The 26,003-nt window shown below is 42.9% G+C and overlaps 2 protein-coding genes and 1 long non-coding RNA gene across 4 annotated transcripts in view; 2 read left to right on the top strand and 1 right to left on the bottom strand.

The window, feature by feature from the left end:
* The window catches only part of MAP3K15 (mitogen-activated protein kinase kinase kinase 15), a 94,045-nt gene extending 91,097 nt beyond the window's left edge, over positions 1–2,948 (top strand). Inside the window, 5 exon segments of the mRNA XM_068395397.1 lie at positions 261–471; positions 1,357–1,469; positions 1,636–1,733; positions 1,834–1,910; positions 2,421–2,948. Of these exon segments, the coding sequence (XP_068251498.1) occupies positions 261–471; positions 1,357–1,469; positions 1,636–1,733; positions 1,834–1,910; positions 2,421–2,541 (620 nt within the window). The 3' untranslated portion in view covers positions 2,542–2,948.
* Positions 2,949–3,137: 189 nt separating this feature from the next.
* Positions 3,138–17,275, bottom strand: PDHA1 (pyruvate dehydrogenase E1 subunit alpha 1). Of its 2 annotated transcripts, XM_068395399.1 has the most exons (12): positions 17,036–17,275; positions 15,155–15,169; positions 13,671–13,739; positions 11,939–12,112; positions 11,064–11,190; positions 8,587–8,678; positions 8,116–8,208; positions 6,526–6,681; positions 6,214–6,285; positions 5,272–5,339; positions 4,292–4,400; positions 3,138–3,583 (listed from the first exon to the last, which is right to left on the bottom strand). In XM_068395399.1, exons 1-12 carry the CDS (start codon positions 17,114–17,116, stop codon positions 3,419–3,421), a joined length of 1,221 nt encoding a protein of 406 aa, XP_068251500.1. In that variant the 5' UTR covers positions 17,117–17,275; the 3' UTR covers positions 3,138–3,418. The 2 variants fall into 2 exon arrangements, with proteins under 2 accessions (XP_068251500.1, XP_068251501.1); XM_068395400.1 differs by lacking the exon at positions 15,155–15,169.
* A 48-nt stretch (positions 17,276–17,323) lies between these two features.
* LOC137677868 (uncharacterized) lies at positions 17,324–23,261 on the top strand. The gene is made up of 3 exons (XR_011050331.1): positions 17,324–17,473; positions 17,887–19,130; positions 22,117–23,261. It is a non-coding gene; the product is annotated as an uncharacterized lncRNA (long non-coding RNA).
* The last annotated feature ends 2,742 nt before the right edge of the window (positions 23,262–26,003 follow it).

Consider the following 26,003-nt stretch of genomic DNA (forward strand, 5'->3'; position numbering starts at 1 on the left):
GCTATCTACCTCTACTGGTACGCTACAGCTGAGCCATTACATTGCCACTCATATTAGAAGTGATGCCAGAGGATCTGTGGTCCAGCTCGCATAAGGTGTTGCTACTCCCCTGCTCAGTACTACAATAAAGCACATCGTGCAAACAGTCCACTTCCTCAGCTGAAGCTTCCCCACTCACAGTAATAAAGAACAAGCTGTAGGTATCTGAAGACAGACTTGTCCAAAAAAATTCTTATTCTTACACTGTTTCATTTTATCAGAGCTTCGAGCTCACTTTGAGCCAGCATCAGAAATGGAAGGTGGGGACAAGGACGGTGATGAAGTGGAGGACAGTTACCAGCCCACTGAACAAAATGGGGCTGAAGATCCAGCCATCACATCAGGAGTCAGCACCCTTAGTTCTGGGGTGTCACATGAGGCTCAGCAGCAGCTTAGCCTGGAGTTGGGCAGACTTAAACAAGAGACCTTAAGGTAATCCTCCCATAAAGACTGTGGACTTATCTTCAGGCAGTCTTTGAAAAGCTCTCAGGCGTTGCTTTCTACAGGGACATGTACATGCATAACATACATACTGCTCACCTGGTATGACTGCCTCGTGATAAAGCAGATCTTCCAGGAACACAAATGGATTCAGAACATGCCGGCAGCACTGGCATGACAACTCAACAGCCTTCAGTACAACTTTTGTTTCTGTGTAATTACTTTCTTAATTGCAGAATATTGGATTTCTACTGTTAAGCAATTAGGCTTGTGCAAGTGTGCCGATTTCCTTCCTACTTCCTTAGCTCCTTGGATGCCACCTGACCCAGTGGCAGTGCCCTCAAAGCTGTTCCAGCACGGAAAGGCCAGAGCAGCTCTGTCCTGGGCCACCAGTCAGGCTGCCCACTAATCAGCACAAGCAAAGCTCAGCAGAGCCCCTGTCCTACTTCTCATGGGCTACATTTGTAGGGTGCTGCCAGGGTGTTAAGAGCTGAAGGTCCCATTCTTCTTCATGGATGTGACGTAAATCTGTGATTAGAAAGTCCCTGGTAAAAACATCAGTGTTTTACACTGTTCAGCAGTAGATTAATTACACTATAAAGGCTGCAACTCTGCCCAGGGAGGCTGCAGAACAATAGGAACAGAATTTACAAGCTATTTACTAAATTCTGCAAAGATGAAAGCCTTAACATGCCACCACTAAGCTGAGTCTCAGACAACCAAAATGAAATCTGTAAGCTGTAAAATATGTTACGTAAGAGAGTATCTCTCAAGTGTCTCTGGCCTTTGGTAGTCATTAAAAATGACTGATAAATATTTTTTCAGCTAGGCTTCGTCTCAGTATGGTTGTGTTTGATCTCTCTTGTATGCCAACAGGCTTTTCGAAAACCTCATTCAGAAGGAGAAAGAGTATCAGACCCTCTTACGGCAATGTTTGGAGCAAAAAACTCAGGACTTACGCTTGCTTCGATTAAAACTTAAACCTGAAGGTATGAGGAGACACTGCATACTTTGACAGTTGCACACAAATATATTGAATCTTGTGTTTGTTTAAAGGATAAAAGACTGTCTATTTTAAGCTTCAGTAGACTGAAAACTACCACTTCTGCCCTAGTTTTGAGGTGTATTAACCTATACTTCTGTTTTCTGTTAAAGACTCCCAATGGTCTGCAGCAACTTTTAGGGAGAATGCAGACCCTGAGCTCATGAACTGGCTGAAACAACAAGGAGCAGACTTGGATGCCATTAAGAGGGTAAAAAAAAAATCACCTTTTAAAGAAAGATCATTGTAGTCATAATTAGCAGTTTGTTTCAAACAAGGAATATTAATTTGGGAATAAATTTGCCTTTTAGTTTGCTGAAGAAGATTATACACTAAGTACTGTCCTTAATGATATCACTAAAGATGATCTGCGGTATCTTCGACTGCGGTAAGAAAGTACTTCTTAGTTCATTGTTAAGAGCTTAATTAAAGTAGTTTGTAAAAAAAATTTTTTTGGAAGTTAGGTTATTCAAATAGGTCAGTAATAGTTCAGTGGCAACTGCTGTGAATTTCAGCTCTGATTTTCTGTTTAAAGTTTTTCACATCTTAACTGATGCAGCATAACAACTACACCTAGGGGACTTCAAGCCATCTAGGTTTTGGCATTTATCAAGCTTGAGGTATTTCTGCACCATTCAGGATGATGCAATCATATGGAAAATAGGCATAAAGAACTTATTCTTCCTACCCCTTGATTTAAGTCCTTTCATCATCATTCTGTTAACCCCTGTCTGACCTAGAAGAAGTTGTTTTAGCCATAATCTTAAAGAAGTATAGCATTTTCTGTGTACTGTCATAACTGGTATATCCTTGGGATTTCTAGATTTTACTTCTTGCTCACTAAAGTAATGGAAATGAGGGAGTTCTCCCTAACTGTTCTCCATTCTTCTTCATACAGGGGTGGTCTTCTCTGCAGAATCTGGAATGCCATATTAAACCACCGACAAACATCCGGTAAGAACTCAGTGCAGAAGGTTAATGCTTTGGAAGGAGACCGTGTAATGGGAATAAACAAATGAAAGATACATTCCTAACACTTAAATTATTAGATGTATATATGTATGCATAGTGGCCTTGCAGGTTTTGCACAATGATGTAGCTTGTTTGACCATCAGTGTAATACACAGTGAATAGTAACAGCTTTTAAGTTGGTGTCAATGCACTTAAATTATTTATGACAGAGTAATGCAGAAGTCAAATGCCTATCAATGTAATACAAAGTATTAGCTGAGAAAAAAAACCTTTTCTGCAAAACAGGTAACACACACCTGAATTGGCTTCAGCATTGTGAAAACTGTGAACTTAAGATGTGTTACAGTTCTGCTGGCTGATGGTTTGAGCAGGGAGGGGATATGCTAAAGCATACGTCACCCCTTCATAGATGAATGTATATAGCTTTTTTGTATTAAAGCTACCCTCACTTGAACTACTATGACAAGCCTGGTGTGATGTTTTCATGCAGCAAAAACATAGCAAGTTACAAAGATGTAACTTTTCTGCAGCAAAAACATAGCATCTGAATGGCTTTTTTGTGTTTTGTTTTGTTGGTTTTTTTTTGGGGGGGGGGGGGGAAAGTGGTTCATCAAGAAACAAAGCAAACAGACCACCAGATAAATGTTGTTGAAGTTCGGTCTTTTTTTTTTTTTTTTTACACTGTACATAACACATACAGCAATCCAAAGAAAAGTCAGTAAAGCAAATATATAGCAATTTAAATTGCTGTAAGTTAGCTCCTTCTGAAACAACATTCAGCATGTTTAAGAAAATCCATACTGAGATGGATTTTCTCCCTTGAAAGAGCTTTTAAATAAGCTTAAGGTTTGTTTCTGAGTCCTTATAGTTCCTGTAAATGCACTCACTTACTCTGATGAATAAGTTATGCCAACAAAAAGGCCTTTAACTGACAGACTTGTACCTTATCCACTGGTTTGGGCCACGCACTTCAAAGGGTGGCTCATTGAAGTAGATATGGTTACCTAGCTCTTCCAAAGGTGGCTCTGGGTCAGTGGTAGCAAACTGAGCGGCCTCCTCGATCTCCTTTCTTACTGCCACATCAATGTCCTAAACCAAAAATGGGTGCTTATTATAAGACAGCTCAGAAAAAGCAGCATAATTTTGAATTTAAACACAATGATTAAGTATTCGTCAGAATTAGTGTTAACACTGTCTAGAAACGTAAATGAAAGACCTGTGAAACTTCCTTCCTACTAAACTGCAGCATTTGTCCCCTTTGGGATAGCGCAGGTAACTTACTGCCAGAGGAACACGACCCCACTGAGCCTCTACATTTTTAATTCTGATTCTGCAAAACACTGAGATTGTCAGTGTCAATTTTTTTTAATAGAGTTAATAATAAGTATTTACAACATTTGCTTAGAGGGTTCCTGGCTCCTTCACTAGGATTTTTCACTATCGATAATTTCCCTTTCAGGGACTTACCCCCTTCCTAGGTAGTCAAGAAAGCCTGAGTAGTTTTGATTTCTACATGTAAGTATATGACAAGAGCTGTATTTGAAGCTCTTGTCATACACACAGCCTTGCACTGCTGAGTTACGCTCAGCACCCAAAAGCAAAATGCCTTTCCAGCAGAGTGCAACTTCCTTAGTCAGTCTGCAACAAAACTTCACCTTCACCAATGAAAATGATGCTAAAACAAACTTTAAAGAACTTCAAAGAACAAATGATGCACGCTGCCCTATGGTGTGCTTTTCAGAGATCATTAGTGGGTGAATGCTCAAGAGCTTGCTTAAATAGCAACTAAAGCCATACCTTTAATTCTTCAATGCTAGCAAGGTTATTGTTGACCATTCTGTCCTTCAGCAAAGTAATGGGATCACTTTTGCTTCTCACTTCTTGAATTTCTTCTCTAGTACGATAGCTAGGAGCAAGACAAGCAAAGACATGAACTTCTTCAGTGGTATCCTTGACTAGCGGTGAGGTTCTGGACACAGCTCACTTTTAGAAAAAGGTGTGACCAAAGAATTGTCAGGAATACGATGAAAATACAGCAACATTCATCACTCAAAGGGTGGCACAGCTACATCTAGAACACTTCTTAGATCTGTAAGCAGCAACCGAGCTGAAGTAACTCCAGACTCGAGTATAACGTGGGCAGGGAAAGGGGAGCAATCCCAGCCTGACGCAGCTACTATGAGGGGCCATATTTCCTCCTTCCCATCTCCCCTAAGGGGTGGGGCTAGATGACTTGCTGCATGCTTCAAGTTTTGAATGAAGCGTTGGGATACACTTCTACTTCATGTAGATCAATTCAGATTTGTCAGCTGGCACAATGCCCGAGTCTTTTTGGCACCTGTATATTTGTATTTTTAAGAAGGGTTCCACTTGACTGGACAGACCAAACTGTTCCTATAATTTGAGCTTACAGGACTTTAGATACTCTACAACCCCTGGAAAAGCACGCTGCTTTTCAGTCAAAGCTTAATTAGAACATATCATAAAGTCACACTGAAAGCACAATCCATTAATAGAAAGTACAAAAGTCCAACTGACTTTGTGGTTGTTCTAAAACTAAATCTCTTAATACTGCAAGTAAAACAAGTATGTTACATGGCCATGGATTATCAGCTGAGCAATGTGATGAGTGATCAGACTGCTCATAGCAATTTCATCATAACCTTTATATGCAATTCACAATGGATTTAAACATTGAATCCAAGAGTTTCAGGATTCTGACCATCAATACTTATTTGTTTTCAGTGAATGCCAAGAAAGAATGTCACAGTACCTACCTTATTCCAGGGTCACTCATACTGTGGCCATGGTAACGGTATGTCTGTAACTCCATCAGAATAGGACCCTTAAAAAGAAAAAATACAGAGTGTGTTACCGCCTTGAGTGACCAATTTGTTGTTATAGCAGCAAGTATTTGCTATAGGTGAATTGCACCAGTGATTAATGATTTAAATTCAATGTTTTTTTCTCAGTTCAATTTACAGAACATTATCGCAACTAGTAAAATGAAACTTAACCCTTTTCAGGTGAAAGCCTATGTTGATACTGTCAGCATTTATTCTCATGTTCTTATCGAGCAGCATTAAACAATCTCTTCCCTTCCCATGTCCTTCTGCCATTACTCAGACGGTTTCAAATTGCCTGTTGTTCTACTGTAAGATTGTTAACTCACAGAACTTTTTTCTTCTGTATCAAGCTTTTATTTTTCTGTTGTACGTTCCCAGAGCAAATATTATTTCACCAAATATTAAAAATCTTCAAAACCAGTGTAACACACACTAATGCTGACTCACAAAACTTTTACTTCACTTTCCATTTGTTGTAAATATAGAATGATTACTACTTTCCTTGATGCTTCCCCTAATTAATATCTTCACAAAGAACACAACTGCCTGACAGTCAGAACACCTTTCACAACAGAATTTAACTAGGGTAGAAATGGGGAAAAAGATAACAGAGTATCATGAGATAGATAGATATATAGATATATATATACAAAAAAGCTTGGTTAATACCAATTGCATGTTAATAAAGTCTAACAGAATTAAAGAACCACTCAATTGCTTACAGGTTCAATACTGTGGAGAAAAAATGAAATAAAGGTCAAATAAAGTTTCAACAGCGACTGAAGAAAATGGGCTAGATGAGGAACTTTTTATGCAGCAATAATCTGGCTAAGAATTTCACCTATGGAAAAGGGAAGAAGGTTACAGACTTACTTTTCCAGCTCTACAGTACTCAGCTGCAAACTTAGCCGCTTCTCGAACACAGAGAACATCCATGCCATCCACCTGACAAACAGAAACTACAAGTTGAGGCCAAGAAATGCCAAACCCCAAACCTCCAATTTCAGTAATTCCACAAGTGCAACAGGAATTTGGTTTCAAATTTTCCTACATTTAAAAAAATATTTACAAATACATGTATAAATAAAAGAAACACATACATATGTATGTATTGTGCAGGTGTATGCACACACATTGCCCCTGCTTCGACGCTCCCCCCTCAAAAAAAGCTGGGGTTATCCTCACCCTGAGCCCTGGAATGAAGTCTCCTCTTTTGTAGTAGTCAGTACTGGCTGCAGCTCTTTCAACTGAAGTTCCCATTCCATACCGATTGTTCTCACAGATAAAAATACAAGGCAACTTCCATAAGGCAGCCATATTGTACGTTTCAAATATCTGTCCCTGAAAGAAAAAAAAGCAAAGTTACATCTAGACAGGGAGCTCAGCCTTCAAGCTTCAGGCTCTACTGAAAACCATCCAGTTGCAGAGGTCTAGCTAGGAGAAATTTTCATACTGAAAGTGATCTGAAACCAGCCCCTTGCTGCAGCTCAGCAGGAATAAAAGAGAAGCTACATTATATAGGGTAACTTCCATCTCAACTAATAGTTTATAGAACTTAATTTTTGAACCTATTTCAGTAGCATCTGTGTTAGGGTAGCACAAAACCTTCAACTTCAACTGATTATTTCAGCCACAGTCACAAAAAAAACTTCACAATTGATTAATCTGGCAGAATGCTGCTACAGCAAAGTAAAAGTTGAACCACAGCAACTGCATCAGCCTTGCTACTCAAAGTCAAAGACAGGGAAAACCAAGAACAGATCTCCACCTGTGTTTTGAAAGTGGTAAGTTACATCAACAGTACACTCTAAACCACCAGCTTCTTATCTGCTTAATGTCTCTGCTGATAACACGAAGAGACCAGTTGGAATGTCAATAGTAAGTGGCTCTGCAAGATGCTCTGTCCTCAGAAATTAAAGTTACATGTTCCTCCCTATTCAGCAGCACTGTCATCTTCACTGCTATGGTTCAGAGCTCTCCTTTCAGCACAGAGACTTCAGGGTGGCACCCTTAGGTGAGCCATGCACAATTGGAAAGAGGATAAGAGGAATAACTGGAAACCTCTCCTCCCATGACTCGCACAGTGTTCACATAATTAACCATTAGCCCCACTCACTCCCTGAGTATCTAGAGCACTGCAGAAGGGAAGGAGCTGAGCACCTTTCCCTCCACTCCAGCGACAAGGGCAGAATTCAAAATGGGGGTGGGGAAGGACAGACGTTTACACAGGTCCAGAACATGATAAAAAAATCCAAGCACGTGCTACATTCCTGATATACATAAAGAGCATCTAGCAATTAACTCCTTAACTGTTCATCTGAATCACCTCTCTGAGGACTACAGAGTACTTTAAAGACACTCCTACTCAAATGCCTAAGACAACACAAATAAGAGGTGGCAGTGTCCAAAATTTGCAAGATGTCCAGCCACCCACATGAAGTTTGTCTCAGTGAACAGCCCTTCACAACAAAAGCCCTATGAAAAACTGCAATGAACTGTAGGACAGAGGGTGTACATTGTGTTCTCTCTCCAGGATTGCTTTTTCAGTACCAGTGGACTCCTTTAATAAAGCATCCTTGCAGCAGAAAGTCCAACACAACAATCTTAGCCCAAGTTCCAAGTCAAGCGTTGCCTGGGTTGCAGGTACTACACAGGCAGGGTGACAGGTGCCCTCCCACCAGCCTGTGGAAAGGCAGAGCTCACAATTCACAGAATGAAAATTGATCACCCACAGTCACACTCCTCACAGAGCCACACTAGACAAAGCTTGTTTACCTGATTGGCTGCACCATCCCCATACAACGTCAAACAGATTTCGTTTTTACCAAAGTATTTACAGGCCAGCGCAATCCCAGCTCCAAGAGGAACCTATGACAGAGTACAGGACAAACCAAAATTTTAGAACAATGTTTAGAGGAGTTGAAGACAGGCAGCTTATGAACAGGAAAGAGACATTTACACTGTTAGAGATCTGCTCAACAAATAAGTTGTTACCAACCCACTTCCATTTGTTCCAATCCGTATTACAGCCAAAATATAAACGTTAACTATATTCTCAATTTGATACATTTTTGCTACAGTTCACAAAACTGTGAGCAAACCAGAATAAAGACATAACAGATTTAACAGCCACAGAGCAATGGTATCTGCGTACAAGCTCACACCACAAAAACTGAGAGGAAACACTGGCACAGGACACGAGCCAAATTCAACTTGTACTTTAAAGTAGAAGTCATGTATATATACCTGAGCACCAACAATACCATTGCCACCATAGAAGTTTTTGGTATACATATGCATTGACCCTCCTTTTCCCTTCACACATCCTCCTTTTCGACCTGAAACATGAATAACAAGCAATTTATTTTTTCCCAGAGGAAAAATATGATACAAATGGGAACATGTAATTCATTCCTAAAGGTAATAACATTAAGACTGTTGTTGTCATTAGATCTATGTGGAGTTAAGACACAACAGCCTCTCCCCAAAGAGCTCACAGTTAAATATATCACAAAACAAATAAGAGATGGGGGGAAAGAGAATGATAATGAAAATGTAATTCAGGAAATGCAGAATGAGATTAAGAAGAAGTTTTAAAACCAACCAAGAAGTTTCATTGTTCTGCTACACAAAAGCACTTTCTGATAAATATGGGGGTTTTTTTAAAAAAAATAGCCAACAAGGTTTATATTTCTTATATATGTAATCTGTAAGAAGTAGTATATACAGTCCTTATTACTTTTGGCTTCTGCAAGAAAGATACAAACACTGTTCCAAATTAGTTTCAATAAACTACACTTGTCTTTCCTGTGACAATAACCAGAAGTAACAATTACAGATAGGACATCTAAAAAAAAAAAAACCAAAAACCAACCAACAACTTCCCACTCTGTGGAAAGTCACCCAGCCCAGCATTATTCAAGCTGTAGTTTGAAGATAACTGGTAGTCCATCAAGCATCACAACAATTAAAAGGGCTGATCTAAGAACACAGAATTTCTCATCAGTCCACTCCATATCTTATTCTAGTCTGTCTTGTTACTAGCCACAGAGACTTCTATTTTATTTCTAATAAGCACAGCTTGTTTGGTTGGCTTTTTTGCCTTAGCCTTGGTGTTTATTTTAGAAGCTGAATGCTGGATCTCTTTCTGGAATCTGTACTTCTCTTACTTAATAGTGGATCATTTTTATTATTGGTCTTTCTCATACCTTTCATATGCTTATGAATTGCTTTCATGGGAGCTTTTATGGATTCTGCCAGCTAGGGCCAAAGCCAAAAAAAAAAAAAACAATCCAAAAAAGATTGTCTAATTTTAATCAGAAAACTACTTTTCTTAAGCGTAATTAAACTTCAATAATCTCCCTTCACTTTTTGTACAATCCTTTCTTGTGTTTTAGCTAAGAACTCCTGACTGACCAATGTCACTTTTCACTATACTTTCTGCTTTTCTTAGAACACAAAACCATTTCTCAGGGAATCATCAATTCTCCTGAAGAGTTCTTTTCTATAGTTTGTTTCCTGTAGGATCTTATCTGCTAGTCTTATTTTTGGTGACACTGCTTCCTGCTCTTTCAAAGACTCTTTAATTCTGTCATTTCCTGGTCATTGTAACCCAGGCTGTCTTTCAGTTTGGCATTTTTCAATCAAAATCCTTCTTTGCAAGAATCAGCTCTAGCACTATTCCTCTCTAGAACCTTGCCTCAAGTGTCATTTCTTGCAACAACAGTCTCTGTACTGTGGCTGCTTCTTCCCAATTAGAGGAACCCCACTAAACCCAAGCATGATGTGTATCATGAAAAGAAAGACAGAAAAAACTCACATCATCACTGATATTTTCAGTTTCAGGGCCCATAGCAGACAGACCTCAGTCGTGACAATCTTCTCATTTACTCTCTTATCAGTATCCAGTGACACTTGGCAACTTGATCACCCACTAGTCTCTGGGCTTTCGTGCATGTTATGAATATGCATTCTTAACACACACACCCCTTCTAATATACGAAACCACACCTCTTCTCTACCTCCAATATGTGCTTTCCTATATTAACGTTTCAAGCATGCAAATTCTCAGATCAAGACTTTATTATACCAACGATTCATAAAGGCCTTCAAACTCCTCGTTCATTTTTCACTTCTGGCATCTGTTCAAGACCTCTAAGAGTTCAGCAGGCTGATCCTCTCTTCTCTTCCCTGCTCCACCTACAACCCTATTGTGAATAACCATCTCTCCTTTCTACACAATCTTAGATCTGTCTCGATTACCATTTAATATTCTTGTTACTGTCAAGTTTTTCCAAACCATTCAGTTGATCATTACATGCAGTGTTTAGCACTCTTCCTAAGACTTCAGCAGCATAATTCTGAAAATCCAAGTCTGTCTCGTAGGGAGGGTAATGCTCTGTCCTATCGAGAACAAATGCCTACCACCAGCAAGCTTCATTTAAACAAGCTGCTGCAGCACAACAAAGACAGCATATGATATGAAGAAAAATTTTCTGAATTTGTGCTTTAGAAGTACCAGCACTTAAATATTCCCTATGACTTGTGTTTTATAGCAAGAAGTGGTTGCATCATAAAATTATAAGGTTGATTTATTCTGCTATGTCACTAAACTGCTTCTGAAGCCTCAGTATACTTTGTGCATCAACATAATTTTCAACTTGAATAAAAAATTCTGACACAAGTACAGCAGCATGCAAATCTTCATTTTACTTAGCACAAACCTGTAAGTTCAGCGAGAATTTCCCGAACAGGCACTCCTCGGGCGTAGGTAAAGCCATGAGCTCTGTAAGCTGTTATCACATGGTCTGTAGGCTGTATGGCAACTTCAAGCCCTACACAGCAAGCCTCCTGTTACAAAGGAACAAAGAAAAGCACACAATTTTCACAGTCAGCAGTGTGGCAAGGGCTAGCTGTGGTCCCAAATACTTCAAATATCAGCAGAAAACAGGAAGAGCCCAGATACAGGAGACTGCCTTAAATCCCAAGGTGTGGCAGGCCTGCATTTCCAGAACCTGCAGCTACAACAGCCTTCGGCTCTAAATTCCAACCTGTCCTGATTTCGACTAACAAAAGCAGTCAGGAGGGGAACCAGAAGCTGCAAAGATCTGTGGACTTTTTCTACACCCATCTCCCAAATGAAGCATCTAAACAACAGCAATTCAAAAATGGCAGGGGGGAATGGACAGATGGCAACGTTTCACTACGGTCATGAAGTCCCTTCTCCTGGCTGTTGCTTTTTAGTGGGCACATGACCTATGAGATACTGGAACAAAAAACACCAATGAAGCTTGAGGAGGAGGATGTGGGCCTCCAAATGTGTTGAATTTAATATGCTGCAGTTGTTCATTCCTCACATTCAGCTGATCTTCAGCAGCACCTTGTCTTCTCTCTCTTTCTACTGCTGTTCAAGATCTCAGGGATTCCCTTGTGTGCTAAGACATTGTTTTTAAAGAAATAACAAACTAAATAATGGATTCAGCTACAACTTCAGGCATTGTACATAGATACTCAGTTCTGGATTTACTCTCCACTCTATTCAAATCCCTACATTAAGTAAAGTAAGAAAATATAAAAGCTTTGGAAAAAAAATTCTTACCTGACCATCATATAAGTGGCAGAAGCCACGAATAATCTTCTGCTTGTAAAGCTGGTCAGACTTCAGCTCCATGCGTCGTATGGTCTGCATTGTCTTGTAGTAATGGAGCCCCTCCTCTCGAGTCATGACTGTTGTGGTACTAGGGCCTTCTTCCAGGCGGTGGAGGTCACATTTCTACAAAGTTGAACAAGTAGTCGTTTCTTGCAATTGATTCATCCTATTTATGAATATCACTTAATTTTTTTTATGATGTGCCATTTTCAAATTCAGATTGTAATATCTTTTAAAAAAGAAAGCCAGCAAAACCTAAATTTGTAGGTCAAAATAACTGTAACGTTTGTGCGCTATTTCCAGACTCAGGGAAATAAAAGCTTTACATTTAATAAAGACAGATTTCCACTCTTGAAATGAAGCCTTGTAGTTCCTACTAGCAGTGAATGAACTAAAGTCCTCACAAAATACTGGAAAAGCACATTTCTGTGGTTGTTGCATGCCAAATACTTGGTAAGAGCTACAGAGGCTTAATGAAGAGATAAGAAAGATAGTTTCCTTTGTGAAACAGTTTGTAAGATCTGGTCCTAAGACTGGACTTCACCTCTTCTACCACCACTTCTAACAAGCAGTTTACAAACCAGTGCTGCACCAGCCACTCTGCCAGTCAAACCACCATGTGTATGGTACAACTCCCTCCCCAAACCATGGACTCAACAGAGTTGCACAGAGGGCTGATTTTAGGTACCCATACAAGACAAAAAATAAAAAACAAAATCAGTGAAGTTCAGTGGAACAGACCAAACAAATTGCTCTGTCCCTACAGATTAAATGGCCAAAATACTGTTATACAGATTAAAGACAGTTTATATTAAAGCAAAGTCTCTCCAGAGCAAATCCACTCACACCTAGATGAATTTGATATAACACACCTGCACACTACTCTTAAGACAGCTCTGCTTCAGAGTTCACATAACAATAGAAGTCTTGCAATCAACACAGGACCAAACACTAAACCTGGTATCTATTCAGAAAAGACTTTTCATGTAAACATATTTTCCCCTCTTCTGCCTGTGAAACAATTTTAATACTTTACAGGCATGGACAAAGAGGGAGTAGGTAAAAAGAAACTAAATAATTTCTTTCAGAGTTTCTTTTATCAACTCCCGAAAGAAAAGTCAGCACAAAAGCTACTGCCAATGGAGTCATCGCTTTTTCCTAAGACCTAGCCACTGTGGAAAGCTGACAGAATATAATGCACTTTTTTTGAGCTGCACCAAGTCAAGCATTAAAAAGGATGCCATATTTTTTCCTCAATCAGCTGCACATCTGGGATACAGCACCCATGACTCCATCAGCAAAAGGGAGATGGAAAGAAGGGTAGGCAGCAAACACCAGCCATTTGTTTTAAAAGCATTAAGGAAACATTAATTCTCTTGCCTTCAGAACAGAAAAGGTTCTTTGGCTCCTTTGCGACTCCATTCTCACAGTTGCATTGCAATATCACAGCTGCAAAGAACCACAACTTCACATTCTTAAGAAACAAGTAACATTACTACACATTGCCAAGCACACTACTTCCAGCTGCATTTAGAAATCAGGCCAGATAGTGAGGGGTTTGGTTCTGGAAATTCAAATAGTATTTTTCTAATTGAAAAGATAAGGGGGGCGAGTCCATCATGTCAAGACCTACACCGAGCGCTCACACAGAATGCCAGTATTAAGTATGCAGCTGCTTTACCTTAATTTCAAACGTAGCTTCACTTGCAAAGTCTGCATAATTACGCGACGCTACCACCACTCGAGATGCCTTAAAAAAAAAAAAGACAAAACCAAAACGTGAGCCATATTTAAATATAATTATCAAGCCAAAGTAGGTGAATTCTCGAACAATTTCTAACGCTACTCCCAAACTGAAATAATTTGTGAATGAAACTCTTCAGTAGCATATCTCTATAATACTAGAGAGCTTTTATTTTGGACATATGTGCTAGAAGCCCTTTAAAATTCAGCATTTAATATTAAGATTAGAAAAACAGTATAGAATTTTAAATTTGTAACACCCCTGATTATCTAAAATAAAACCAATAAGCTTCAAAAGACTGTGAAAAGCATAAAAATCACAAAAATAAGTATTTTCCCCTTCACATGCCAGACTGCCCGTATGAGTAGAGAGAGCCAATGCAGGTTTTGATGGCTCTCTGTGCTCACTCAAATTTCACCTTGATAGATCAAAAAATTTATTTGCGGAAAAAAAACCAACAAACAGCAGATTTCTGGAGTATGAACTACTCTCACTCTTTCCTTTCAGTAGGAAGAGAAGTTGGGGGAATGTGAGGTAATAACAATGAAGAAAGAAAGTATCATTTAAGCAGGTAACAGCACAGCCACTACTTAAAAATTATATAGAAACATGAAAGGTGACATACCCAAGGATACATGAAATACAGAAAAACAGAAAGGGTGGCATGGTAGGGGAAAGATAAGAAGTATGTTTAAAAATACAGTACTGTTCTGTCTTAAAGAATGTGCACAAGCTATTAACTAAGGAACAACTGGTACTTTTAGATAACTTCAGTAAGTTTCACTGTAGCATCAGATACGATGCTCGCCTGTCCATGCATGCATTGTGGCCACCGTATAAGGAATGCATTACATCTTCAGTGGCAAAATTGTAGTGCTAATTAAGTTACACATCAATTTCAGTAGCTCATTCAACCATGGAATTCGCATACATTTAGCTGAAGGTTCGTTATTTCAAACTTTTGAAAATATTCAGGTCTCTGTCTTCAAAAAAAGTCGGATTGACAGGTATAAAGCTTGGAAAAAAGCCAAGAGAAATGTCTCAATCCATCTTGGTTACCTACTCTGTTGCCTATTCGATTTAGCAACCATGATCACCTCCTCCCATCTGCCCCATTATCAGACCATATGTTTACAGGTTTTTTATTTAAACCAAGTTTCTACACTGTTTACCACAATGCATCAGTATTATCGGTGAGGAAAAGCTATTTTACTTCCAGAGCTAGAAATAAATCAAGAGTTTGGGATTCACAGAATCACAGAATGGCCAAGGTTGGAAAGGAGCTCTATAGGCCATCTGGTCCAACCCCCCTGCCCTGAATACTGGATCAAAGCAACACTGAGGAGTCTGTCCAAAAGTTCTAATACATGGCCAGTACACGTATCAAAAACAAACCTTGACAAGACTGATTCGGGCCTTACCTCACTAACGGCTCCCTAGGTTAGCAGCATTTGGCAGGAAAAAAAAAAAGGAAAAAAAGAAAAGAGTAAGTAACTATAACAAACGACTGGGGAGATGTCAGCAAATTATTAGCCAACTAGAACATTGTATGAGGTAGTTTCCTTACAGGTAAGCTCTGTGTCATGGAAATCCATCTATACGCTTTGCAATATGCTCAAAGCGCATATAAAATACTGCTTTATGGATTAAGACTGCTTCTATTTATTTGGTAGTTTATACGTTTACTATAAATGCATAGGAACAATTCAAGAGAAATATTTACCTATTTGGTAATCACTAGGATCCAAAACATCTATCTTAAGAAATCCAAACCAGATCTAGTTTGGAATTCCAGGAAAACGCAGCATGTCGGGAGCAGGCCAAGTACTTGCAGTAAGCGATTAATTTTAGGCATTAATTTTCAACTAAAATTGAAAATTTTAATATAGATATTTTACTTGTAAATTAGGAAATACTTTTAGATATATAGTCCCAACACACACAGGAAGATCTCCTGGTAAATCTGCTCTCTTGTGCCATTCTCACAAATCCAGTCACCCACCTGCCTTTTCCACAAGAAGTGAGTGCTTAGGTGAGTGAGCTACTTCAGACCAGAGGTGCAGTAACACATTTGCTCTCAGGGGCAAAAAGGCAGATGACTTCCAATTACCAAAAAAGTAATTTTCACACTGACTTGATCTTGCCAACAGTTTTTTTCAGCCGGGTTAATTGCTCCTGATGGCCACAGTCATTACAATGGAATGAGGAGGATGAAGAGGTCACAGTAAGTTTTGAAGGTTTTTCAAACAAGAGAGAAAAAACACAACAAATGACACACTAATGCCAAAAAATAACAGAATTTGAAAGAAAATTCAGGAAGAGATGGAAAGAGACCGTTGTTTGAGCACAGAAAGGTGAAGCAGCTCAGAAATTCAGATGGCTGAATTTCGAATGGAACGAGAAGAGTGTGGTTACCCCCTGTTCAGGATCTGACCTGTGCTGACAGCCAAAATACAAATAAATAAAATAACTTCAGGCAAAGTGCCTGGGTGAGGGTTCCAGAAATGAATCCGAACAGTTTTTATGTATTAAAAAATCAATATAGCAAGGACATTACTGCGCACAGAACTGACAGCGGGGCCCTGGGCCGGGCGGCTGCAGCCGCCAGTGTCCGAGGGGCCCCCGGCCCGTGCTGCCGCCAGCCCCGCCGCCGGAACGCTCTGCCCTCCCGTGACACAAACACGGGGGCTGCCCGGGCCACGCGTGCCCCGAATTGTAACGTGGCGCAGAAGAAGCGGCCCCGCGGGGACCTCAGGCCTGGGCAGCGGTACGAGCCGTGCCTCCTGCGGCGGCGGCGGCGGCGCTTGGGAAAGAGCGGCACGGTCGGCGTTACAACGGGCACCCGTGAAACGAGCTCCCGCTCGCAGCAACCGCTGTATTCGCGCGCAGCATTTCACAGAGAGTGGAAAAAAAAACACTTTTAAATTTTTTTTTTCTTTTTATTTTATGCCGGAACCAAGTAACCGGGCCGCCAGCCGTGACACTCGGGCAGCTTCCGAAGGACAAACCCGTGACCTCGCCGCGGCAACCCATACCAGCGGGCCGAGCCCAGCGCGGCCGCTGCCCGCCGGCCGTATCCCGGCCACGAGGGCCCGGACCAGCCGCGGCACGGCCCGCGCCCGCCCACGCGCCGGGCCAGTGACGGCTGAGGCGGTTCCGGCCGCCCCCGCCCGGCCCGGCCCGGCCCCCGCCAGCAGCGCCCCTACCCGGGCGGCCCCACCTGCCCCGTCGGGGCCGCTGCCTCCCGCCGCGTTCCGGCCACGCCGCCTCGCGGCGGGCGGGCAGGTAACGGCCGCACTCACCGTCTTCCCGGCGGCGGCGGCGGTGGCGGCGGCCGGACCGTGCAGCACCCGGGAGAGCGCGGCCAGCAGCATCTTGCGCATGGAGCGGGGAGGGGCGGCAGTGCCTGGCGCGCGCCCCCGTCCTCGAGTCTCCTTCAGCCGCCGCCCCGGCTGCGACCCGCCAACCCGCCCGCCCCCGCCCGGCCCACCGACACGCTCCCGAAGTGGTGGCGCTCCCGAGCGGTGGGCCGACCGACGCCTTTCCCTGCGTCGCTCCTGCGCGGCGCGCATGCGCGGGGCTCGGCGGCGGGTAGCGAGGCAGCGGCCTGGCGGCGGCACGTCGAACAGCAAACGGGCGGAGCCCCGGGGGAGGCCGCCGGCAGCGCCTGCCGCTCGGTGAGCCCTCCTGCCGCCTCGCCTCGCCCAGCGGCCAGCGCCCGCCTCGCTCGGGAGTCCTGGGTGCGGGTTTGTGGGGAGCGTGTGGGCTGTGTGCGGGAGGAGGGGCGGTGCAGGGGGTCAGCGAGACCCCCCCCCCAGGCGGGAGGGGCTCACGAGCCCATCATTAAAAGTGAAAAAGACTAATTTGTTCAAAAACCTTGGAGTCTAGCAAGCATGCCTGGGTTACTGCTGACCTTGGCCAGCTTGAGACCTAGAGTGTTTCGGACACTCCGCCCCTCCCCGCCAGCCGTTCCCCTTTCCCCAGCGCTGATGCCGCCGCGCGTAGCCCATCCAGCACAGGAGGGGCAGTGACACACGTTTCAGTGCTTCATGCTCTGCTACACATGAATTGGTCTTTGTAAGAGTGTTCCCTGACTGGTTTTTATATGCGTAAAGTAACTAAAGTGTTAAAATGGTATCTTTTAATTTCACAGGCATCCCACCCCTGGGAACGTGCAACAAAGTTATGATTTAACTAAATGTTGAAGAGTCCTCTCATCATATCGCATCTGCTGATCTCTCCAGCCAGCCGCCCCTTTTCTTCCCACCCACTTACAGGCTCACGCAGAGGTTACACACCGGGCTGCAGTGGAGTGCCTGAACCAGGTTAACCGCTCAACCACGCATCCTGGCTCCACGCTTGGCAGTTGGCTCCCACCCTTGCTCTGCTTCCCTGAGCACTGCTGACATCAGCACCCACGTAACCCTGTAGCTGAACACTGAACTGATACAGCTGAAAGGTAGCACCCTCCCCCCACAAAAAAACCCCAATCAGAAAATAAATTATGTTTACCTGTTGCATCACAAATGCTTGTGTCTGCTGAGTCCCAAGGGCTGCACAGAGCTCAGCACATTTGCAGCACAAGTGGCAAATGCTTAAGGCATAATTGGCACTGAAAATAATGTTCCTCAAACTAACTACACCCTCAGCCTCAATCAGAGAGGACAGAAAGTGGGCATCTATTTCTGAAACACAGCTTCATCTGCATCCCTGCTGCTCTGTTCACCACCTTCCTTGGCTGCCCACCCATTCTACTACATAGAACACTACTGGCCAATGTGATTTCTTCCTCATCTTCTCCGTAATGCAAAGAAGAGAAGACAGGTAGCCATCTCTGCAGACAGATGTTATGAAGAAGCCTGACTCTTTATGTATTTGGTTAGTTGTTGATTAGAAAATCAAACCCGGCCTTGGTATCAGCTTGCTAGAGGACTGAAAATTACCAAACTTTATTCAGCTTGAAGTACGGGTGACAGAGCAGAGCATTGGCACTGCTCAGCATCCTACCTTTGTGCTGCTGCCCTGCAGGTACTCTGAGGTACGCTGTGCCTTGGCACAGGCTGAGATGTATAGAAGGAGCAATATGAAGCTACTACTTTTCACATCTAAGGGATGAAAGTCGTAAAAAATCTGAAAATAATGTCACATCATGAAATCCACCTGTGAGTAGACAGATAGTGCTGTTTTCAGTTGTCATTAGGGTCAAAGCAGTTCTTGCTAACACACTGGTAAAGGCAAGTCTACACAGGGGCTTCTTGTGGAGTCATTTTTGGCATGCAACTTGTAGGAAGTTTGAATTTTGCAAGTCATCTCTGCACTGCTAAGCAGCTTTAGACATCGTTTGTGAAGCAACAAGAGCAACAACAGCAGCCGGCCTCCAAGAGAATAAAAAGCAAGGTGAGAAAGTTGGTAAGTTGCTTCAGAAAGCATTTTTCCTAGAGTATCTTCAGTCTGTATCACTTCTCAGCTTGGAGAGCGAGCATAGACTTGCTGAAGATGATGTTCTGCAGTCAGGGAGTGGCTCTGCAGCTAGAGAAAGCATTATCCCGGAGGTCTGTGTGGGGCTTTCCCCAGGGCTGTCAAGGTACTGCGCCAGCCCGAGAGGTCCCAGGCCACTTCTGAATGGCGTAGCCACCTCTGTCTGGAAGTTTGCAACCTGCACTTTTATCAATCAATATTGCACAGTCCTGGAGAGATTACTGATGGATTCGTGCACACCAGTGATGTTGATGCACACACCAGTTGTATCCGTGCAACTCACGGAACACAAATACTTCCAGCGTTCTCCTGGCCTGCTCAGGTTTATAGCAAGGCTGAATGGCACCTGGGATGGAATGACTTCTGCTACCTGCAGGTGGCAGGATTTCCTTAGCAGCCTGTGTCACTAACAGGGTCAGGAGATACGTAGGGGGAAGCTGAGGCTTTGAGGCATTCCTCACAGTGACCCTCCTTTGGCTGGCTGGTGACATTAACTTCCTGACACCCCTCACAGGAGATGCCACATTTTTGGAGAGATGTGCAGAAAAACCTGTTTACATGAAGACTGCGAAGGGGCCAAAATCCCTAGCAGCAACAGTAGCCTCTCTTCTTTCCCTGGTGCTTTCCTGTGCAGAGGGAACAATGACCGACTAGGAGAAGGAGCACCTCTGAACATGGTGCTTTGTGTGTATGGCTGAATCTTCCTGCTGCTTACACCCTCTCTTGTCCCTGGGCCTTGTTCAGCTTCCCAATATATTATCTTCTCCCTTTTGAGAGCAAGATTCTCTGCTTCCTCTCTCCACGGCTCCCAGTGCTGTTTCTTCCCTCTCTGTCATTTTGAACAAGCTATTCCTTGTCCTGTCTTCTCTGTTGAACTAACTCAGTGTAAAATTTTCACCCCTCCTACCACCTCCTTTGTACCCAGCTTGTATTCTTATTAATCCATAAATTTTTAGCACGTCCCATTTGGAAAACTGGCATCTGGTCAGAGCTGGGGAGATGCGCAGTGTAGGTAGTTTGAACTGGGGAGGATGGTGAGGCTGTCAGAATTTCCTGCAATACATGGCAGAACAAGTATTCACCACTTTATTCTGTAGTTTTAGCATCCTATAGATGAAGTTCATCTGCTTTAGCTCTAGAGAATGAAGTGTACTGGTATCTGTACGTGAGACAGAAAGTTTGTGGTAAACTCATGTGCCACTTCTTCACTAAGCAGAACTAAGAAGTAAGGTTTCAAGAGAACTATGAACAATTGTTAACTGTGGACATGGTCCTGCTCAAAGAAAAAATTACATTATTATTACAAAAGAATGCAGTCAAGCTTATTTCAAATTCAGTGTCATCTACCCCTTCCTTCTCCACATGAAAGAAAAAAAAGCAGAGCAATTTTTATAATTATGCATTTGTAAACTGATATGTTATTAACACTTCTAGTAGTCATAGGAAATGGTTATTTTTGATGGGAAAGGATCCATTTTTGTCCTCCCTGGAAATATAGTAAAGCATTGATCTACATCACCTCTGTGACAGAAAACTGGCTGGATGGCCAGGCCCAAAGAGTTGTGGTGAATGGAGTTACATCCAGTTGGCGGCTGGTCACAAGTGGTGTTCCCCAGGGCTCAGTATTGGGGCCAGTTCTCTTTAATATCTTTATCAATGATCTGGACGAGGGGATCGAGTGCACCCTCAGTAAGTTTGCAGACGACACCAAGTTGGGTGGGAGTGTCGGTCTGCTTGAGGGTGGGAAGGCTCTGCAGAGGGATCTCGACAGGCTGGATCGATGGGCAGAGGCCAATTGTATGAGGTTCAACAAGGCCAAGTGTCGGGTCCTGCACTTAGGGCACAACAACCCCATGCACCGCTACAGGCTTGGGGAAGAGTGGCTGGAAAGCTGCCTGGCAGAAAAGGACCTGGGGGTGTTGATCGATGGCCAGCTGAATATGAGCCAGCAGTGTGCCCAGGTGGCCAAGAAGGCCAACAGCATCCTGCCTTGTATGAGAAATAGTGTGGTCAGCAGGACTAGGGAAGTGATCGTCCCCTGTACTCAGCACAGGTGAGGCCACACCTTGAATACTGTGTTCAGTTTTGGGCCCCTCACTTCAAGAAAGACATTGAGGTGCTGGAGTGAGTCCAAAGAAGGGCAATGAAGCTGAAGCTGGTGAAGGGTCTGGAGAATAAGTCTTATGAGGAGTGGCTGAGGGAGCTGGGGTGTTTTAGTCTGGAGAAAAGGAGGCTGAGAGGAGACCTTATCGTTCTCTACCGCTACCTGAAAAGAGATTGTAGTGAGGTGGCTGTCGGTCTCTTCTCCCAGGTAACAAGCGATAGGACAAGAGGAAACGACCTCAGGTTGCGCCAGGAGAGGATATCAGGAAAAATTTCTCACCGAAAGGGCTGTCAAGCATTGGAACAGGCTGCCCAGGGAAGTGGTGGAGTCACTATCTCTGGAGGTATTTAAAAGACGTGTAGATGTGATGCTCAGTGACACGGTTCAGTGGTGGACTTGGCAGTGTTAGGTTAATGGTTGGACTTGATGATCTTAAAGGTCTTTTCCAACCTTAATGATTCTATGGCTTTTTTACTTTTCATAGTATTTCATTAATATTCATATGTTTTCTCCATTAAAAGCTCTTAAAACATCCTGAAATGATTAAATTGTCCCACAGAAAACTAATGCAGAAAGCTAATTTATGAATGAGATAAACAATTAAAAGGAAAATATAATACAATCATAAGCAGAGAATGAAACTAGAAAATAATTTAATGAAAGACGTAATATTTCATAATGGAGCACCTTGCCATGTGTGACTCTAGTATTACCACATCAAGGGTGTGTTGTGTGGCAGTCGGCCAAAACTCATTGTTTTCTATTGTTTGGGTGTGATCCTGAAATGTTATCATCTTTCAGATTGCAGCTGCTGTTACAGATGTCTTCTGCTGTGTTAAGGATGGAGGGGAGCATCCAGTGTTCAGGACTTACCCCAGCTCACCGTCTGTCTGCATCCACGTGAAAGCGATCCTCGCCTCATTTCAGGAGTCAGAAGCTTGCTGCCTGATTTTTCTTCTTCCCCTATCACCAGAGATGTAACTCACAGAAGGCAGCAACGCAGGGGACTGAGCTGCGGCTGCCAGGACGGCTGCAGCAGGACAGCTTGCGGTCACACCGCTGCAGCCTCATTTCCTCTGCTGGGGGCATCCCCACCACGGATGTGCTTGCCCATCCCCTGTGGCACCGTAGGGTGGCCCCTTAATTTGTAATAACTATTCTTTGTGTTTATTTAGTTCAAAATGCTTGAAGTAAACCGAGGCTGTGCAACAGTCCTTCTGAGTGCACTTGAATGGCACTGCACAGTGGGACTGTGCTGCATGCTCGGTGGCATGGGAATCTGTGTGGTGTCATGGTGAGCTGGCTCTGTTAGAGGACTGGCCTGGAAGGATGATGGCACAGCCTCATCCATGCTGGTCACAGGCAGCAGCCTCCAGGACTGTGCCCTGGCTTCTTCCCAGCGGGAAGCAGTCAGTTAGCTCCAAAGGAGAACACACAAGTGGATGAACATACTCAGATGTGAATGACTGGGACCAGATCCTGGGACTGAACCCAAGAATTAAGTTATCAAACAGAGCAGATGTAGCCTTAGTTCCTTTTCCATCTTTAAAAACTGATTCGCCAGTTTCACTCCACATGCATCCTCCAGTTCTAAATATATTACACTGTTCGAAACTGCTCAGCAGGAACAATCCTTTTTCTCTAATTATTCCTTCTTTTAAGTTTTCATTTGTTTTATCTCCTCCTATTTTTCCTCCTGTCCTCCCCTATCTCATCTGATTTTCTTGCCCAAACATGTGTTTTGTCACTATTCCTCTCTTCCTTTTCTCAGGTCCACATTGCTCCTCTACATATCTCACAAAAAAATGTCTCTCTCTGTTTTGCTCCTTTGCCTCCCACCCCTTCTGACTAATCCCATTCTGTCCTACATTTTCTAGTAGTTCCTGCTTTAGACAGCAACACTGCTCCCAACTCACTTTTAATAGAGACATGTGCAATCAACATTGATGGGGGAATTAGAACAATTAATTACACTGTCAAAATCCTTCAGATGATTTGTTTCCTTTGGAGTCATTGCAGTTTGGAAGAGAAGTAGTTTTCTAGGATCTTCCAGATGTTTTGCTTCTAGCAGTGACAGAAAAATGGATTAAGAAAGTGTGATTCCTGTTTGTCATTTTGATTGCTTTCCTGCATTATTATTTGGAAAATACTGAAGGAGCAAGACAACAATTAAGTTATAATGTCATTTTTCATGTTTGAATTATTTATCCTTTTATGCCATTCCTCTCTGCTTCCCATTATGTTGGTTTTTTTTTTTCCAGTCCCAGGAGTAATTAGTGTTACAACATACAGAGAAGCACTGCTGTAGGAAAGGCTGTATTCATTTACAGAGTAAACTCCTAAGGGAAAAAGGGATGTTATTTTACTGCGGTGGGTAAGCCTGACTACTGTAGAGTTTTTCGAATGTAACATTGATCTGTTTGAAAACTGGGAAGAAAACAGACATATTTTCTGGTGTTGCTGGATCTTGTAAATATGAAAACTGAAATGTTATGTCTGGGATTCAGTTCAGTCCTGCATTTTTTGAGATCCTCTATGTCTTTCAGGTACATACAAAGGTATAGTTTTATCCAAAATCAAGGTCTAAGACTTTTTATCTGCAAGGCTCAAGCAAATGCTCTAAACATTTTGTGAAACCTCTGTGTACACAGAAAGCTTTTTAAAGAAACCAACTGTTTGTACTTTATGCTTTTTACACAGGCATCCTTATTCTGCTGTGTTCTATTTCACAGCACCTTATGGATAACACTCCTATCAATACAGCTCTGTGTAACACCTGCCTTTTTCCCCAGTGCCTAATATTTTCGAAAGACACTCACTTGTGCCCCACTACGATTCCAAATGCTTGTCTGCAGGATTGTTGCCAGCCCCGTTGTTCCCTGCCTGCCTTTTCTTTTCTGAATTCTGCTCTTTGCTTGCAGGTAGAAACCACCGATTTACATCTTGTCTTTCAGACCACTCTTCTAATTTTACAAATAACTCTTGAGTTCTAATCCTCCGCTCCGGAGTGCTCGCAGCCCCTCACGCTTTTATGTCTCCCCAGGACTAAATGGGAGATTCTTTCTTTCCTTATCCCTGCTAAAGAAAATCGAATAGCACAGGCACAAAGAAAGACTTTGTCAGAATTATGTTACCAGCAGAATCATGGATAACTCATCTTTGAGTATGGGCTTTTGGGAATCTCGGGGGGAAAAACAAGAGCGCTGTGTAGGAAAGGTGCCGTGAGGCGGCAGTGTAGCCCAGGGATGAGGGAAGCACCTCTGCGCTTTCTGCTACACCCAGCAGCGAGCCCAAAACTACTGAGAGTCCCAGCAGTGACTCTAACCCTTTTAGCAGGAGGGCACTGGAGGTTGCTTAGTTACTTGAGAAAATAATGTTACAGTAATATTACGGGAACAAATGGAAAATAAACTGGTTACATTAGAAAGGGTGTGACGGCTTGGTTTTACTTCCCCAGTTCTATCTGTGGTTATTTCCTTTCCGCAAGCACAAGAACGATGTTTTAGTACCTAATCTGTTGCCATTGCCCCCAGTCCCCGGGCTCCCTCAGGGGAAGTAGTGCCTAGTTTAGATTTGTCCTTGGATAATTTTGGTGTTTATCTGGTTTTAATGAAGCTCATAAATTTGAGCAGATTCAAATTTATACAACACCCTCCTCGCCTCACTCCCCACATCAAAGAAACACAACTGTATTGACTGCAAAGCTTTTTGAACCTCTGCAAAATCCAAGGTAGTCCTATGGTATACAGTAAGGGTCTACAAGTACCTGAAAGGAGGTTGTAGCAAGGAGGGTGTCAGTCTCTTCTCCCAGGTGACAAGCAATAGGACAAGAGGAAACGGCCTCAGGTTGCGCCAGGGGAGATTTAGATTGGATAGTAGGAAAAATTTCTTCACGGAAAGGGTTATCAAGCATTGGAACAGGCTGCCCAGGTGTCACAGTTTAAAGCTGGGCCAGCTATTAACCAGGTGGCAGATGCTCTCTGTTAACCCTCCCCCCCCCCCCACCAAGGGAAAGGGAAAGGGAAAAGGGAGAGAGACTTATGGGTTGGAAAGTTAAAACAGTTTTAATAAACTATAATAATGAAAAAGAATATAATAACAATAATAATAGAAATAACCAAATATATACAAATATGTACAAAACCAAGATCAAGAGCTTGGAAATCCTCCTCAGGCAGAGTTGCTCCCCCCCAGCACAGGCAGAGGGGAAAATGCAGTAGCTCCCCCCAGCACGGGCAGAGGGGAAAATGCAATAGCTCTCCTGCCATCACACCTGCAGGCTTTTAACTGGAGAATTGGCAAAGCTGGTACCAATCAGTGGGAGACAGGAGGGCCCCTCCCTCCTGGGCCCCACCTCCAGGAGGCAGTGGGTTAGTGATAAATAGGAAAGTGAGAATGACATGTATGGGATGGAATACCTCGTTGGTCAATCTTGGGTCACCTGCCCTGTCTGCTCCTCCCTGCAGGTGCGAGCCCCCCTTCAGCTCTTCACTCATAAGCAGTGAGGAATTTAGCAGTGACCTTGGTTTCTCTAAGACTAATTGGCCTGGTTTGGGCCAAACCAGGACATTCCACCCCTTATTCCATACCATTCACGTCATACTCAGATCACCACTACCTTTTCATTTTCAAATATATATATACATATCACTAGTTTATGATTCATCTTTATGCAAAAAGTCCATCAA

Source organism: Nyctibius grandis, chromosome 2 (genome assembly GCF_013368605.1).
Source record: "Nyctibius grandis isolate bNycGra1 chromosome 2, bNycGra1.pri, whole genome shotgun sequence".
In the NCBI taxonomy this organism is placed as follows: Eukaryota; Metazoa; Chordata; class Aves; order Nyctibiiformes; family Nyctibiidae; genus Nyctibius; species Nyctibius grandis.